General features: G+C 40.6%; 1 protein-coding gene and 1 long non-coding RNA gene across 8 annotated transcripts in view; one reads left to right on the forward strand and one right to left on the reverse strand.

The window, feature by feature from the left end:
* Positions 1-1,834, reverse strand: part of LOC140620792 (uncharacterized) — a 27,770-nt gene extending 25,936 nt beyond the window's left edge. For 2 of the 4 annotated variants that reach the window (XR_012020489.1, XR_012020486.1), the window contains exon 1: positions 1,392-1,833. This is a non-coding gene — a long non-coding RNA (uncharacterized lncRNA). Of the gene's footprint in view, positions 1-1,391 lie in introns of all 4 variants that reach the window. The other 2 variants (XR_012020490.1, XR_012020487.1) reach the window with 2 other exon arrangements.
* CACUL1 (CDK2 associated cullin domain 1) overlaps positions 1-18,571 on the forward strand; it is an 81,395-nt gene that overhangs the window by 7,333 nt on the left and 55,491 nt on the right. The window contains exon 1 of one of the 4 annotated variants that reach the window (XM_072805144.1): positions 1,315-2,119. The exons of 1 other annotated variant lie outside the window; for it this stretch is intronic. In XM_072805144.1, coding sequence (XP_072661245.1) covers positions 1,753-2,119 — 367 coding nt within the window. In that variant the 5' untranslated portion in view covers positions 1,315-1,752. Of the gene's footprint in view, positions 1-1,314; positions 2,120-18,571 lie in introns of those variants that run through there. 2 more of the 4 variants (XM_072805143.1, XM_072805145.1) reach the window with 2 other exon arrangements.

Raw genomic sequence — 18,571 nt, forward strand, 5'->3', positions numbered from 1 at the left:
ATATTTTGTGACTGTCTTATTAGAGATATATTTATGATTTGTATTTTCCTTGTGTATTGAATATTACGTAGAGACCTCTATCTCCAGTCCACTAAGCCACTCCCCTAAATAGAAAGTCTCTTGATGATAAATGATCAGTTGCTGTTTGTCTGCAAAAGATTATGTTTGCCTTTTTCCATCCTCTTTTTTGCTGTGCACAGAATTCTAGGGTTACATTTTTTCCCACCCTTAGCATTTTACTCAATTATCTTTCACTTAAAAAAAATATTCTCCAAATTTCCCAGGGCCAGAAAATCAGTATAGTTCCAGGCCCAGGGAATTAAAAACAGGCACTGCTTCAAAAAAAATATGTGCCATTAGTATGTGGGAAGCACTGTCTAAAATTAAATCATCGTTAAGTGATTGGTAAACAGTTCCACTAAGTATAGCACAGAATATAGTGGGAAAACATATGCAGAGAAGCCGAAATAAATGTGGACATTGAAATACATCCGAGACCATGATTTCTCAGTGGCTGAAGTGATTCTTCACACTCATTACACATCTGTGGAAATACAGATTCATCACCTGCTAGAGAAAAATGTAACAACAGGCTTTTCTGACAACTTTATCAGCCAGTAGCCAGGACGAGCTCCGCAATAAACAATTATAACGTTTAACCTCATATAATATACTGCTATTGCTATAGCTCGGGAATGCAGAGAAATTCAAGAAATTATAGTTACATAACCTCTCCTTTTTTGCCCCTCAGGACTCTCATACGTAATCTCAAATTTGTAGTCACATTTGTTGAACACTGTGTGAAGCTTGGCATTTAAAAATTCAAAATTCCTGGCCTCAGTGTATGGAGAAGTTAAGGAACTTAAAAAAAAAAAAATCCACAAATAGCTCTAACGCCTTTTTTTTTTTTTTAGTCACCTTGCTATGTTTCGGTTTTTATTCTTGGTTTTGAGAGTTTCGGTAGTGTGGGCTGAAGCCCACGAGCTAGAGCATCAAGGGCCACCCAGAGCATCCCTCCCATTTGTCATGTGCGGACCCAGGCCTCTCGGGAGCCCCGTCGCCAACCAAAGGCCCGGCCGGCGAGACCCTTCGCGCATGTGGTGTGCGAAGACCCGGTAAACCCGGCGGGCGGTAAGAAAAACCCCACCGAGACGGGGGCCGGCGCCGCCGCGAACGCCAGCGGGTTCGGGGCGCATCTTCAGCTGCCGACCAGACTCCGGTCGTCCTGGCAACCGGGCAGAGGACGCGCGTGCGCAAACTCTCTTGTCACGTGGGTCCGGCCTGGGCGGGGGATCGACGTCGGCGCCTCCGGACCCGGGGCCCCTCCCCTCTCAGCGCGGGGCCAGCCGAGGCGGGCCAAACCTCTGCCCTTTTGCGTGGGGGTGACTCACAAGCTCCTGCCCCTTTTCTGCTTTCTCCTGGCTCGGTCCTCGCACCACGTGCCCTCCTGGCCGCGCCCCCAGCTGCCCTTTCCAACTGCCTGTTGGACGTTGCTGTAAAATGTCGTGAGGGGCGCTGCGCTTTACGGCTGCCTCTCCCAGGCTAGAGCCCGGGAGCGCCCACCGCCGTCAGCCGTGTCTCTGTAGAGTCGGCCCGGCGGACGCGGGGAGCCCCGGCGCGCCGCTGCCTGCCCCGCCGCGCCCGCGCCGGCCGCCGGCGATGTGAGCTCGCGGAGGCCGCGGTGCCCCCCGGCCCGGGGTTGCGACGGGCGGCAGGTGCCTGTGCGGCGGGCGGGTGCTGGGGGCCTGCAGGATGGAGGAAAGCATGGAAGAGGAGGAGTGGGGCAGCTACGTGGCGATGATGGACGACCAGAACCACAACAACTGGGAGGCCGCGGTGGACGGCTTCCGGCAGCCCCCGCCGCCCCCGCCGCCCCCCTCGTCCATCTCGGCCCCCGCGCGAGAGCCGCCGGGGGGGCCGCTGCTGGCGGTGCCCGCGGCCTCGGTGGACAGGAAAGGCCCCAAGGAGGGGCTCTCGATGGGGCCGCCGCCCCCGCCCGAGGCCAACGGGGTGATCATGATGTTGAAGAGCTGCGACACGGCCGCCGCCGTGGCCAAGGCGGCCCCCGCCCCCACCCCCAGCTCCACCATCAACATCAACACCTCCACCTCCAAGTTCTGTGAGTCCAGCCTCTCCCCAGCAGCCTTGGCTTTTCTCCTCCCCGCCCGGACGCCGAATCCACCCTTGTCGGCCAGCCCTCCTGCTTCCTTTGTTTCAGGCCTGGGGCTCCCCTCCCCTCCCCTCCCCTCCCCGCCCCCCCCCCCCCCCCCCCCCCCCCGGGTGTCTGCGACCAGCGCCGGAGCGGCCCTGGCTCCTTGTGTTACCTGGCCTAGAGAGGCGGCCTGGTGCGCACGCAGCCCCAAGCTCTCCCGCAAATGCGAGCCTTAGCACAGCTGGCTAGCTCGCGAACATTAAGGAGCTCTTTTCTTCTCCGTTCCCCCTTGAAAGTTTCGCCCTGAACGTAAGGGGGAAAACCAGGCCCTCTGAGCTTCGTTAGCAAGAGTCCTTTTTTTTTTTTTTTTTTTTTTTGTGTGGTAGCCGGAGAGAAATCTGGCAATTGTATTCTTGTGCTTTTAGCCAGTCTGCGTTAAACAACTCAGGAATCGGAGACCTGAGCAATGTCTACACCTCGTTCTTTTTCCTCCTTCGGTGTGCCCCTTCTGTGTCCTGATAGGGGAAAAAATGTAGGAGGTGCTTCTTGGGGGTGGGGGGGACACACCAGTGTGGTTGGGAGCGACATCCGTTTTGAAGCCAATAACGTATAAAATCAGTCTTGAAAGCCTACACTCCTAAGAAAAAGCCATTTTTAGCGTGTGTCCCAAGTCCAGGATCATGTTGAGGGTTGAACTTTATGTTAGTGAGCTGTCTTAGCTGTTCAGTTGCCAGCAGGAAGATTGAAGACCAAAATCTTGTTTTGTAATCCGAAACTGCCCCTGAGAGGTAGGCTTCTATAGCTAGGGGGAAAAAGTGCCTTTTTTTTTTTCTTTTCTTTTTTTGCTTTGAGTGGGTTTTCTGGAGGTGCTGGTAGTGGTGAAGAGTGACCATGGCAGCCAGATTTTTACTCTCCTATTAATAACTGCAGGTTTTGAATGGCATCTGGTAAAGCAACTGGAGATTTCATTTCTAGTTACTAATTTTATCAAGCAGTACCAGTAATTGTCCAATTAGCTGTGCAGAGAAAATATCTGCCTTGATTCAGATATACAATTACAGCTTTACACTTTTAGTTTTTTTTGGTGGGAACAGCACATAACCTAATTTATTTGCCTTCAGGATAAAGCTTTGGTCAAAGACATTTGTGTGGACGTATGGTTGGTAAGATTCGGATAGGCTTTTTTTTTTTTTTTTGTATTATGCATTTGTGAGAATAATACATAGCTTGTGTATTGAAGTCTATATAAGTGAAACCAGGCCTTAAGTGGCCTGGTGACTTATCTAAATGCTGACGGAAGCTTGTTTTAGTGCTTAAAGGGTTCAGTTAAAGAGTTCAGAAAACACCATCAAGTTGAGAGCAGAAACCAATGAAATTAGGAACAAAAGAAAGATTTGCTAAACCAAAGGATTGTTCTTTGGAGATTAATAAGCTAGATAGACTTCTGATAAGATGGATCAAGAAAAGAAGACGCAAATATAAAAAATGGGGAATAACTACGAGCATGAGAATTTTTCAGAAAAACTTAATGAACTCCTATAGGTTAATAAATGTGAGAGCCTAGATGAAAAGTGTAAATTCTTAGAAAAATACAAACTGAAAGTTGGTATCAGAAGGAGTGGATAGCTTGAACTAATAAATATTTAGCAAACTGAAATGGTAAAGACCTCCCCTTTCGAAAACTGGACAGAGGTCAGCGAGTTGCATTGAATGTTAAGTAACAATTCCTTTTTACAAGTCCTTCTAGGAAATAGGGAAATAAAAAGATGCCTAGCTCAGTTTACAAGGTTAGCGAAATCTTGATTTTAAAACTAGGTAAGGACAATATGAGAAAATTATAGATCTGCTTCGGTTATTAGCATAGATATGAAAACCATATGTCACGTTTAACAGTATGTTAAAGGAATCATGATCCGTGGAGTTTTAAGAATGTAGATATGAGTATCTCCTTTTTTTTTTTTTTTTTTTTTTAGATATGAGTATCTCTTTACTGTTATTGTATCTCATTAATAAACTTGAGAAAAATCATGGATATCATAAAAACATTAGATAAGATCCAACAACTGTATGTGATAAAAACTCTTAGCAAGCTTGGAATATGAGATAAATAGATCAAGGTCATTACCAAAAATCTATAGCAAATAATAATACTTAATGGAGAAATTATATAGATAACATTCATTTTGAGATCAGTAACAAGGATGTCCTCTCTCACTATTATTGTTTAACATGGTAAGAAAACGCCTAGCTACTACTACAAAGGGGAAAAATAATAAAAGGATAGGAAGGGAAGCATAAAAACTCATTATTTGTGAATTTTATTTTATTTTTTCAAAGATTTATTTATTTATTTATTCATGGTAGACACAGAGAGAGAGGGAGGGAGGGAGGGAGAGAGGCAGAGACACAGGAGGAGGGAGAAGCAGGCTTCATGCCAGCAGCCCGACGTGGGACTTGATCCCAGGACTCCAGGATCATGCCCTCCGCCAATGGCAGGCGCCAAACCGCTGAGCCACCCAGGGATCCCCTATTTGTGAATTTTAATACTTAACTAGAAGGACCATTAGAATTCAGAGAAACTATTAGAACTAGTAAGAGTTTAGCAGGGTTACTGGATTGAAAGGCAAACTACAAAAATTTGTAGCATTCACTGCACTAGCAATAACCAACTAGTAAAGGTAGTCAGAAGTAAATATTGTATACAGTAAAAGCATCAAAATTATAAAGTGTCTAGGAATTAACACAAGAGTACGTAAGAACTTTAAGAAGAAAATTTTAACAGCTTTGATAAGGAACTAGAAGAGGATCTAAATAAGGAAAAACTTCCCATGTTTTGGGATATGTTTGTTTATTATTATGAGGGTCAGTTTTCTTCATTTTAATCTGTAAAGTTCGATTAACACTGCCATCAGAATTTCAGTCGGTGTGTCTAAACTGGTTTGTAACCTAAATCTGAAATCCGTATGGCAGATGGAATAAAGTTTGTGAAGAGCTAAAGCAATCCTAAAGATTTGTTTTGGTGGGGCTTGCCTTATCAGAAATTAAGATACTGTTTGAAGGCTGTGGTAATAAAAACTGTAGTGCAAGCGTATGAACAGAAAAAATAGTCTTGGGGATCCCTGGGTGGCGCAGTGGTTTAGCGCCTGCCTTTGGCCCAGGGCGTGATCCTGGAGACCCGGGATCGAATCCCACGTCGGGCTCCCAGTGCATGGAGCCTGCTTCTCCCTCTGCCTATGTCTCTGCCTCTCTCTCTCACTGTGTGCCTATCATAAATAAATAAAATAAAATAATTTAAAAAAAAAAAAAAAAAGAAAAAATAGTCTTGGAGAACAAATTAGCAGAGCTTTACCCATATGTGTTCAGGAACTTAAGATAAGGGTAGCATAAATCATTGGAGAAAGGAGTCATGTTAGGAAGAGTGGCTCACTATATGGAGGGAAAAAATCTTACACTACAGACAGGATTGGTTATGGATAAATTTTAAACGTGAGAGAAATTATAAAATTAATGGGAGACATTGTTGAAGAGGCTCTTTGGAGGACTTCTTAGGACGACTCTTAAAACTTCAAAAATTTATAAAGGTAAAATAAATAATGACTGATTATATACAAATTAAAGATTTTTCACTCAGTGAAAGACAAGAAAGAATGAGAGAAGGTATTTGCAGTGCCCAAACTCGATAAGGAGTTAATATGTAGACCAGACAGGGAAGTACACATCAGTAAAAAGAGGGCAGCAACGTCTGTAGGAAAATAGGCAAAGGGTATTAATAAGTAGGTTACAGAATAGCAAATGTTAACATGCATAGAAAGATGTTTGGAATTATTAAGTAATCAGAGACCTGCAAATTAAACGAGTAATAGTGCCTTCCTACCTGTTAGGTTGGCAAAGAGTAGAGAGCTGGATGGCACCAAGTGTGGGTGGGGATACAGGATTTGCTGGCTGAACTAACAATGTAGTGGCCCTATGAGGTGTCGAGATTCCCACAGTCTCTGTGGACCAAATAATGAAAGCTGGAGTGTTGATGAAGCCCTGAGCTATGACAGTCAAAGTGAATTTCTGGATTGTAAGATGAAAACAGCTTCTGGTGGTCTGTTTTTGGAATAGGTAAAAAGAAAGCATTTTTTAGCTTGATGGATGCAAACTAGGTGCCAGGGATTGTGTTTATTTGTCCTAGTAGAGACCGTATCTGGAACGACTATGATTGTAGTCACCACTTCATTTGGTTTACTATAATCCACAGTCGTTCTCTAAGATCCATGTCCTCTGCACTGGCTCAGTAGGTTAGTGAAACAAGGTTCAGACAATCCCCATCCCACCATCTTTTTAAGCCTTTGAAGTTGATATTGTCCTCTCCAGTTTCAGAGATGTACTTTGGCTTTGGGTTTATTATTTTGTTAGGAAGGGGCGCAGCTAGGGGATTTTACTTGGCCCTTCTGACACTGATGATAACCCTTACTCCATAGTTTAGGGAGCCTTTAACTGTGTGTTCAAGGACTGGGGAAATTATAGGGTGGGTCCATGGATTCGCTGGGCCTACTGTAAGATGGATTGAAGCCAGAACAGTCTTTCTCGATATGACATCACAGCTTCTGATCTGACTGGTTTACCACAGTGACGATCTGGTCCCTAAGAGTTAGTTTGGGCTTAGAGCCAGTGTTGAGTAACCCCTAAAAAGCCCAAGTGATTTTGTTTCCCACATGCACTGTCTCCTTGATGAAAACTTCCATATTCTATTGGAACCTCCATTCCTCTAGGAGGAAGACTTCAAGTATGCTCCTTTATGCAAATTTTGTAGGGTCCTTCCTTAGTGGAACCCATTGTCTCCTTTTCTCCAAGGGCTCTGTGTCTTTGAACAAACTCAGCCTGTATATTAGGTGGCATGCTATAATTCTTACATTGTAGCCACTTAAGTCAGGCCTCAGTTTGATATAGCTAGGGTTTTTTTTTTTTTTTTTAAGATTTTATTTATTTATTCATGAGACACAGAGAGAGAGGCAGAGACATAGGCAGAGGGAGAAGCAGGCTACCTGCGGGGAGCCTGATGTGGGACTCCATCCCAGGACCCTGGGATTATGCCCAGAGCCAAAGGCAGATGCTCAACCACAGAGCTACCTGGGCATCCCGAGTTTTTTGGTTTTCTTTTCTTTTTTTTCTTCTCATCAGGTGGTACCTTCCCATCAAGAATATTGCCCATGTGTTTTTCTTTAGATCACCATGGTTAGGTACTGCCAGCGATCCAAACCATTCTAATTACAGTTTTGGTCCTCTTGCATATTATAACCATGCCTACTTTGTAAATCTCAGGATTAAGTGCTTCTACTTATTCTTTGTCACTCTGGGAATCCCACTATCCTGTTGAAATCAGGGAGCCCTTTTAATGGCACTATTGCCCATCTATAACCTAGAACTACAAAGGATAGCCACCACAGCAGTTTTCACTACATCCTTCACCAGTATATTTATTAATTCCTTGATGAAGGGTCTTCTTGGAGGACATTTAAGTGTGTGTGTGTGTGTGTGTGTGTACGTGTGTTGAATATGATAAAAATACACATTATTGTCTTTGTAAGTCTGGATTGATTCATTCTACATACTGAGGAATATCTGATGTTCCAACCCCTTCTTTCCTCTTCCTCATTCTCCTTCACTTCCTCCTCTTTTTCCTTTGTCCATTTCCTCCTTTCTTATACACCTTTTCTCCTTTGTCCATTTACATCCAATAAATTGTACTCATTTGAGGCATAAAATTTTATCTAGGATATAAGCAAGCTAAAAGCTAGCCTGTTACTGTTACTACTGAATGCTGGAATAAGCCAGGAGACCTTTTTTTTTTTTTTTTTTTTTTTTTGCCAGGAGACTTCTGAACCAGAGAAAGAAATATGTTATTCATGGCTAGCAAATAGTGTGAAAATGCATATTTGCATAGGTTCCCCTGCCCCCAAATCTCCCAGAGGCAATACAGTATGGCCAAGGTGGATGCTCCCTCATTGGGTTTGTGTTGCAGCTGAAGAATATTGAACTTGGGGAATCCACTGCTTTTATAGAAAGCAGTAAGCGATCTTGCTCTTTGTTCAGGGGAAGACATTACCTCATCTTTCAAGGTTACCAGCTATAGAATGACTCAAGTTCAAGAGCAGTTGGTCTGGGCTTTGCAATCTTAGCACACTCAGGAAAACATACAGGAGTGCAAGAAGCCCAAGGAAGACTATCTCTCCAACGGTAACCACTAAAACAATCAATAGATCATTTTCATCACTAAAATCCTTTTTATGCTCTTTACTTTCAGTACTCCTGCCCCTACCCTTCTGCTTTCTGTTACTGAGTTTTCTTATAAATGGTATCTTACAATCTATATTATTTTATGCTTGGCTAGTTTCCTTCACCCTGTTTTTGAGATTCATAAACATTCTTGCATGTTACTTTTTAGGACTAAGTTCTGTTTTGGCAGGGGTATAACACAAATCGTTGATCTGTTCATATGCTGGTGATCATTTGTATTTCTCCAATTTGGGTCATTATGAATAAAGCTGTTATGAACCATCATGTAGGTTTGGTATAGACCTATGTTTTCATACAAATACCTGTAAGTCGAATTGCTTGGTATTAGCTGTGTATTTAACTTTATGAGAAGCTGCTTACTTGCTCTTTCTCTCTCTGTCAAATAAAAAAAAAAACTTAAAAAAAATAAGGAATGTGTAAAAGTTCCAGTTGCTCCACATACTTATTTATATTGGGTACATTTCACATCCTTGGTATTGTAAGCATTGTGTATTTTAATTTTAGTCTTTTTAGAGGGAGAATAGTAATATCTCATTGTGGTTTTGTTTTGCATTTCTCTTTTATACATGCCATTGGCTTTTTCATGTGCTTATTGCCCTTAAATGTAATTTTGTTTGGGAATCTCTTTAAGTTTTTCTTGGGTTGTTTTATTGCAATAATTCATCATTAATTTTGGATATATATTTTTGTGAGGTAATATGTATTGAGAATGTTATCTCTGGCTTTTCTGTTTTAAAAATTTTTGTTAATTTATACATGAGAGAGACAGAGTGAGGCAGAGATACAGGCAGAGGGAGAAGCAGGCTCCCTGTGGGGAACCTGATTCGGGACTTGATCCCAGGACCCCAGGATCATGACCTGAGCCAAAGGCAGATGCACAACTGCTGAGCCACCCAGGCATCCCTTGTCTTTTTATTCTTGACAACAGTCTGTGAAGAACAGAAGTTTTAAGTTTTGATGAAGTCCGACATCAATTTTTCTTCTATGGTTGTACTTTTTTTTATCCTAAGAAATACTTGCTTACCTCACAGGGAGATTTTTTTCCTGTATTTTATTTTAGATGTTTTATGATTTTAGCTTTTATGTTTAGATCTGTGATCTAAGTTATGAGTTGTTACCTGGTATGTCGTATGAGATAAGGATTGAAGTTCCTTTTTTCTTTTTTTGGTATGGATATCCAGTTTCAGCACCATTTATTTATTTATTTATTTTTAAAATTTTTATTTATTTATGATAGTCACACACACAGAGAGAGAGAGAGAGAGAGAGAGAGGCAGAGACATAGGCAGAGGGAGAAGCAGGCTCCATGCACCGGGAGCCCGACGTGGGATTCAATCCCGGGTCTCCAGGATCGCACCCTGGGCCAAAGGCAGGCGCCAAACCGCTGCGCCACCCAGGGATCCCTCAGCACCATTTATTAAAAAGATTATCCTTTCCTCTCTGAGTTACTTTGTTGAAAAATAACTGACCATATATGTATGGGTTTAAATTCCATTAATCTGTTCTTTGGTGTATCATATTTAGTATTGTTGAGTCTTCTTAATCGAGTGGTTGTTTGATCATTATAGAATATCTGTCTTTGGGATCCCTGGGTGGCGCAGCGGTTTAGCGCCTGCCTTTGGCCCAGGGCGCGATCCTGGAGACCCGGGATCGAATCCCACGTCAGGCTCCTGGTGCATGGAGCCTGCTTCTCCTTCTGCCTGTGTCTCTGCCTCTCTCTCTCTCTCTCTCTCTCTCTCTCTGTGACTATCATAAATAAATAAAAATTAAAAAAAAATATCTGTCTTTATCTTTTGTAATATTCCTTACTGTGAAGCCTGCTTTTTTTTTTTTTTTTTTGATTGCCGTGCCAATTATTTTATTTTTTAGGATCATTTACACAATATGTCTTTTCCTATTTTATTTTAACCTGTGTATTTAAAGTGCATTTCTTGTATACAGCATATGGTTTTGTTTTGCTTTTTTAAATCTAGTATGACAACCTCTCTGCCTTCTTTAAAAAAAAAGGTCTTCTGTGTTTTGAGAGAAAGTGCAAGTCAGGAGAGGGACAGAGGCAGAGGGAGAGAGAAAATCTCAAGCGGGCTTCCCACCGAGTATGGAGCCTGATGTGGTGTTCAATCCCAGGACTCTTAGATCATGACCTGAGGTAAAATCAAGAGTTAGATGCTTAATCAGCTAAACCACCAGGTGCCCCAGCCTCTGCCTTTTAATTGGAGCATTTAGACCATTTATATGTAATGTAATTAACATGGTAGTGTTTAAAGCCACCATCTTTTGATTTCTTTGTTCCCTCTGTTCTTTTGTTTTTCATATTTTCTTTTCCTGTCTTTTTGCTTATTTTTTATGATTAATGTTTATGTTCAGTTTGGCTTATTATCATGCTTTTCTTTGCCTTTTTTTAGTGCTTATTTTAGTATTTATAATATGAAAAATAAACATATACTTTCAAATATCAGACCACTTCACATATAATGTAACAATATTATATCAATATACTTCATTTCTTCCTCCCATCCTTTATTCTGTATTGCCATTGCCATGATCATCTACATAAAACACGCATCAAATATACAGTTATTAACTTTGCTTAAAACATCCATTTATCTTTTAAAAAAATTGAGGTGAAATTCATGTAGCGTAAAATGAATGAAGCTTTTTAAAATGACCCATTCAGTGGCATCTAGTACATTTACACTGTTTTGCAGTCATCCCTTTATCTGGTTCCAAAACAATTTTAAAAAAATATTTATTTATTCATGAGAGACACAGAGAGACAGGCAGAGGGAAAAGCAGGCTACCTGCAGGGAGCCTGCTGTGGGACTCAATCCCAGGACCCTGGGATCATGCCCTGAGCCAAAGGCAGATGCTCAGCCACTGAGCCATCCAGGCGTCCCTGGTTCCAAAACATTTTTATTGCCATCAAGTAATGTCTGGTACCTGTTTAGCAGTTACTTCTCTTTTCCTCCCTCCCCAAGCCTCTGGCATCCACAACTTTCTGTCTATGGATACACCCGTTCTGGACATCTCAGATAAATGGTATCATCATATATGAAATATGTCTTAAATAATAAAAAACTGGAAAATAATTCTTTTTTGTTTAGTCAGATAGTTACTGTCTCTGTCACTCTTTTTATTCCTTTGTTTTGACACAAGTTTCCGCCGCTTTTCTTCTACTTTGAGAGCTTATATTAATATATCTTATAGCACAGTTCTTTTGGCCTTGAATTTGTTCAGCTTTTCTTTGCAAAACTATTTTACTTTCATTTACTAAGGATATTTTTGCTGGATATAGAATTCTAGATGGACAATCTTTGTTTTTGTTTTTGTTTTTCAACACTTTCAAGATGTTTTTCCATTGTCTTCTGGCCTGCCTTGTTTCTCTAAGAAATGCCTGTGTAGTCTTATCTTTGTTCCTCTCTCCAACTTGTCCTTTTTTTCTGGCTGCTCTTAGGATTTTCATTTATGGCTTAAGTTTTCAGCAACTTAATTGTTAGGTTCCTTGGGTTAGGGTTTTCTTGACGTTTATTCTTTTTATTGTTCACTGAGCTGCTTGGATTTGTAAGGTTTTAGAGTTTGTCAAATTTGGAACATAAATTATACATATAATTAATTACATATTAATTATAATTATATATAATTAAAAAAATTTTGTTTTAAATCATTCACCCCTTACACATATGTTAGACTAGTTGTTACTGTACCCAAAGTCACTAAGGTTCTGTTCATTACCTTTTTCAGTCCCTGGCCTCATGCCTCAGTTCAGATAGTTTCCATTGCTCTGTCTTCCTAGGTATCTAATTTGCTCTGTTAATCCTGCTTTTATTCAGCAGGAGTTCCAGCTGTTTTTAATGTAAGCTGTCATTGAGCCCAGATTTCAAGTCAGTTAACTGAGCAAACTGTTATAATCATATCTAGTTGCTTGAGGTAGTACAATAAATAATCTTTGGTAAGTGTATTCCTTTTGATAACTTAAATCTTATCTGAAGTTGTTTTCTTTCTTACTTGGTAAATCTAGAATCTGATCCCACATGCAGTTCTCTAAGTTGCTGTCAACATAAGGTATTAAAGTCTTTGGAAGTCTTTTTTTTTTTTTTTCTTTTAATTTTTTAAGTCTTCGGCCGTCTTGAAGTTTTCCGAAGTCTAGTTTTTTTGGAATGTAAGCTGACTCCTGTTGGTTTAAATTTGGTACTTGTTCTGCTGGGGAATCTGACTTAATTGGATGCTTAGGGGCAGTGGGCTGCTTGCATGGAAGGCATGAAGAGGATCTGCATTCCCTTGTCGGTTTCAGGTACTGTCATGACAGTCTTAGTTGGGTAAAGATTAGTCTCATGTTGTGGAGGAGGGGGGCTTAGGGAAAGCACAATGACTTTTGTGAGGTCAGGGTTCCCAGATTGATCAGATTCCACCAAACTGGTCCCGTTTCAGGTCTCAAGATGCTGCTGTTCCACAGTCATTACCCTTTCACTTAAGAGATTTGTGTAAGGCTTTATTTTTCTGTGGTAATGCTCTTTTGGTCTTTGTTCATTGAGCTAATCATTTTCTTAAAGTTCTCACCTGTTAACAGAATCAGTCCACTTCACAGTCTTTCTCATTTCCATCGTAACTGCCAGAATAGTCTGCCATGTTATTTCCTCAAGAAGAACTTTATTCTGGGTATGTACAGGTGACAATTTGAATAACTCTTTGCTGCTGCCTGCCATGTACTATTGCATTATGTTATCTGATGTTGGCACTGTCATCATTGCCGTTAAATCCAACTAGATTGGAAAACCAAAGCCAGCTTCCTGGCTTTTGAGAATGTGTCCTTCACTACTCCAGTAGTTCATCGATTATAGTTCAGTGCAAGAAATCACTCTTGATATCCAAAGCAAGAAGAGACTTAATACTGGAAATCAGGTCCTTTCAAAATTGTTAAAAAGGTTGGAGGTGTAGGAGTCAGTGGGACCTCTGCATCTCAGCTGAGGGCAGGCTCCCACCGCTGCTGCGCCACAACCATCTTTATGTCATAGCTGCCTCTCTCCTCCCTGAAGCGGATCACCAGATACCAGAACTTGGAATTTGGATGTCACAGACTCTCATATCTCTAACTTTACTTGCCAGAATCACCAGCAGCAATAATACGTCCTTTGCCTCACTTTGGCCTTCCAAATTTCCCTCAAATGTGTCTCTGGTGGAATCTGATTTGAGAAGTGTAATTATTTAGTTCAGCTTTCCATTCTCCATTGGTTAGCTTTTTATGATAATAACACCCCTCACTGCCTCAATCTCAGGAGCTTATGGAACAACACAGATTTTTTCTTGCTCATGTTTTATTTGTGGCTGACAGTTAGCTGTGGCTTTTCACATGTCCACATTCACTAGAGCAGCTCTTTTTTGGGTCCTGTCCTTAGCAGAGGCAGACAGAAGAATGTGGACAGAAGCACTAGATGGTTTTTAAAGCTTTTGCTCAGATGTAACATGTGTTACATCTGCTCGTATTGCAAATGTACTAAATAGAATAGAATAGTTCCCTGTGATGATGTGTTGGGGATGCATGTGGGACTGGGTTATGAGGGTGATAGGCAAGGAGTGGATAGAGACAAGGAGGGTGGAGGGATCCTGCATGGGTGCCAGGGGCTCAGGAAAATTATTAACCCAGTGCATCAAAAGTTTCTCTTCCTCAGATGAACAAAAGCTTCACAGTATTTTAAATTGAATTTAGTGAAATTATTGTTTTTTTTTAAATAATGATTAAAAGATGTATTAAAGTTGGCTTTTGAATTAAGTGAAAGTCTTAACTGATTTTGATAAATCCTGCCCTTTACATCTGCCAGTTTCCAGATGGGTTGATCCTTTTACAGTATGTCAGTTAATGCAGTCAGGTCTTAAAATATGCATTGTTTATAGCATCTGTGGTGGTTAATTTGGTATCTTCTTGCCTTCCGGCTTAGTGGAATTGTGCTGCAATAAGTGGCACTACGATATTGATTGATGGGCTGAATTTCAGGGTCTCATTGGGAATCTTGTCTTGCCATTTTTTTTGACATGTATTGCACAAAGTGACATTGGTGAAGCTTTAAGAGAAAGGCATTGTAATGCTTATAAAAGGCTCAGTCCCAAATCCCTAAAGGAATTGAATGCTTACTTGCCCTTTAAACTGTAGCTCTGTAAGCTGTAGACCATATGTAATCACATGGTAAACTGTTAGACACCATTACTGTTTGATAGTGTGTCTTAGTAGGACAAACTGGTCTTCCATTTTTCTTTCTACTTGTGTAGTCATTTGGCTGCTAATCTCTATAGATAGAGTTATGGATCTATAATTTGTAGTCGCATTCGTGCTGACCATCTGAATGGCATTTTATTCAACAAATGCTTATTTAGGATTTTCTGTATAGCAGGGTAATATTTTCACCCCTAGTGATGAGATAGAGTTTAGTGTGGGAGAGGACAGATAATTATGTGTTACAATTAAGCACTGTAGTAAAGTTACGTAAATACATGGTAGAGGAAAAAGAATCTTTAAAAAAATCAAAGTTTGTCAGGAGAGGGTCCTCTGGGTGGCACAGTGGTTTGGGCGTTGGGCTCTTGGTTTCAGCTCCTGTTACGATCTCTGGGTGGTAGGATCAGGCTCTGCATCCAGCTCCGTGAGGAGTCTGCAGGGTTTTTTCTCCCTTTGCCCCTCCCTGTTCTCTCTCTCTCTCTCTCTCTCTCTCACACACACACACTCTCTCTCTCTCTTTCTCAAATAAACAAATCTTTAAAAAAAATTTTTTTTGAGGAGGCGAGATTGGCTAAAAGAGACTTCCTTTGCAAAGGAGGCATTCTGTGCCTAAAACCCAGAGTTGACATTTTTGGAACGGAGTGGTGCAAATTAAATCTAAATAGAATGGTGTCTAGATAGTGAGGGACATGAAATATTTAAAGTAGGATTTTCTTTTGTAGGATAGGAGCCACTGAAGGATATTCAGAGAGTTAACTTGGCAAAATTTGTTTTACTGTGTTAATTTAGATTAGAAAGCAGAGTGAATAGGGGCCTTGAGATGAGTTAGGGGGTTGTAATTGTAGTCTAGATAAGAGATGATGACTTGAACAAATAAAGCATTGGAAGAGATCATGTTTCAGATTTTGGAAATATTTGGGGACTAGATTCTACAAAATTTGGGGGTGAAAGGAAGGATACAGATCTGGGATGGGTATAGGTAGGGGTGTGTGTGTGTGTGTGTGTGTGTGTGTGTAGAACATATGTTCTTGTAGCTTCCTGAGAAAATGTGTGTATATAATAAAGTTTCACATCTTCTGTGTCTGAAAATTCTGCCTTCCCTCTTGACAGTTTGAGTATAGAATTATTAACTGAAAATAACTTTTCCTCAGAATTTTTCAAGTGTTGCTTCATTGACTTTAAGCTTGTAGTATTACACTGGAGAATTCAGGTGCCATTTTAATTTTGGTTCTTTTGTATGTGACCTTTTTTCCCTTTGAAAAGGTTTCTGGGCTGTTTTCTCATAAAATATGTCAATATTTTTCTCCCTTTACATTTTTTCTAGAACTATTGATAGTTAGATGTTGAATTTCCTGTTTTTGACTTTTTTTTTTTTTTTTAAGATTTATTTTTATTTATTTATGAGAGAGAGAGAGAGAGAGAGAGGCAGAGACACAGGCAGAGGGAGAAACTGGCTCCATGCCGGAAGCCCGACGCGGGACTTGATCCCGGGACTCCAGGATTGCGCCCTGGGCCAAAGGCAGGCGCGAAACCGCTGAGCCACCCAGGGATCCCCCCCTGTTTTTGACTTCTATCAATTATCGCTATATTCTCTTAATGTTTTAGAAGAATTTCTTGATACTCTGTTTTTTTTTTTTAACAGCTGCTGTATTTTTATTTTCAGAATATTTGGATTGCTTCTTTTTCATGGCAGTGTCTTTAATTTTTATCTGCCTCTCCAAGGATGGTAATTACAGGGTTTTTTTTCAAGTCTTAAAATTTTTCTTAATTATCTTGATCCATACCTTCTAGTCATATGTAAAACTGAAAAAGGCTAATTGTGGTAGTTCTGTGTTTATAAGGGACCTTACCAAGTATAAGTATTGGCCTTCACTTTTGGCTAGTTAGATGCAGAGCTGCTGTTTTGTTGGGGAACTGCCACATATTATGTGAATGTCTCTTCTCTGGCACTGTTTACTTTCTCTAGGGGAGGATCTTCCATTCTGGGAGAATGGTTGGGTTAGCTTAAGTGGAACAGGAAGTTAAGTACATTTCTCTTGGTCCATGATATTCTACAATTTACGAGAGGAACAGAATTAGATGTTGAGTGTTTTTCATGTTGACTTTTGGCTCTTACTTAACCCACCAGCCCTGTGCTTCATACACATATGCTTGTGCATGTGCCTCCCCCCCCCCCCCCAATGTATCTGAAGGGGAATCCCAGATTTGTATCTTTAAGTTGTGCACAGATTAATCCTTCTCTTATCACTGTTTTGTCTACAGATTTGCAACCAGTCTTCACCTCTCCCTTCCCTACCCCCTATTCTCTGCCTCTAACCCACATTCATTGTATCCTGTCTTCAGGCCCTGTACTTCTCAGGATCCTGCAGGGCAAGATTAACTTGCTTACTGGTGTTTCCACGTCAGCACAAACTGCCTTGTGCTATTGCTACTACTTCAGAGTTAAATTTTCCTGGTTTTAACGCCACCGACAGATTGACTTGTTTAAATCTTGTAAGAAAGCAACAGACTTTTAAAACTATGGTAGACCTGCACTTAGCATGATTTACACAAGTATGTATTCAGTTGAGCAGATACTTTCTATATGAATTTAGGAGATTTTGGATTACTTAGGGTTAGAACTATAATAGATGATAGCCCTTGATGTTTTCTTTTCTTTTTTTTTTTTAAAGATTTTATTTATTTATTCATCAGAGAGAGGGAGAGAGGCAGAGACACAAGCAGAGGGAGAAACAGGCTCCATGCTGGGACTCGATCCGGGTCTCCAGGATCACATCCTGGGCTGAAGGCGGCGCTAAACCGCTGAGCCACTAGGGCTGCCCGCCCTTGATGTTTTCATATGCACTGTCATAACCTGTTCATTTTAGGAAGTCTGTCACAGTCTCAGGTGTGATGTAATTGTAGAATAATGTTGTGTAGTAACTTTCCTGAAGGTCTGTAGATTTTTTTTTTTTTTAATTTATGATAGTCACAGAGAGAGAGAGAGAGAGAGAGAGGGAGAGACACAGGCAGAGGGAGAAGCAGGCTCCATGCACTGGGAGCCCGACATGGGATTCGATCCCGGGTCTCCAGGATCACGCCCTGGGCCAAAGGCAGGTGCCAAACCGCTGCGCCACCCAGGGATCCCAGGTCTGTAGATTTCAGTCTTGCTGTAGGCCACTGTAGCTGGTTTTCTGAGATAGTGATGAAGGATGTTTGTACCATTACATTTTGTGAAACTGAGAAATGTGTGGATTTTTAAGCAGTAAAAACAATAATGAAATGTATTTCCTATACAACTTCTATAGTGTTTTGAGGATAGAAACATGTTATTTGAAGTAAGGCAAAGCAGATGATATCGTTTCATATAGTTAGTATGTTAACAAGCCTTTTGTAGACTAAAATGTATTCCGTTTGGGGAGGATAGGATAGGATGGAGTGGGAAGAACAGAACCCGTAAACAATGAGTTAATGAGGACTTACATGAAATAAGAATAAGATTAGTGTTATCTAATTGTTTATGTGAATGTAACTTCATTTTAACCTGGAATGATTTCTTAATGATCTCAGTAGACATTTTATATTGTCCATAGTATTTAATTGACTTAAACCACAAACTCTAAGACTTAGAAACTTCCTAAACAAATACCTGAAATCCGCAACTTTGAAAAGGTTTTTTGCCTGCTTTAGAAACAGTTGCTTCATTAGGACTTAACATTAGCCCCCTTCCTTTATTGGCAAATTGAAATATACCTGAGTAGTAGGGTGAGTTTTTTTTTTTTTCTCCTTCTAATAAAGAAAAGGATATTTAAAGTATTTGGTAATTCCTGTTTTGTTTTTTTTTTTTACTTTTTTTTTTTAATTACTAGTTCTGTTTACTTTTTTTTTTTAATTGCTAGTTCTTTTAGAAACACCAAAGTATTACTATCTCTTTTGTCAGTATCGAGTTATTTCCT

The sequence above is a fragment of the Canis lupus genome, chromosome 29 (genome assembly GCF_048164855.1).
Source record: "Canis lupus baileyi chromosome 29, mCanLup2.hap1, whole genome shotgun sequence".
In the NCBI taxonomy this organism is placed as follows: domain Eukaryota; kingdom Metazoa; phylum Chordata; class Mammalia; order Carnivora; family Canidae; genus Canis; species Canis lupus.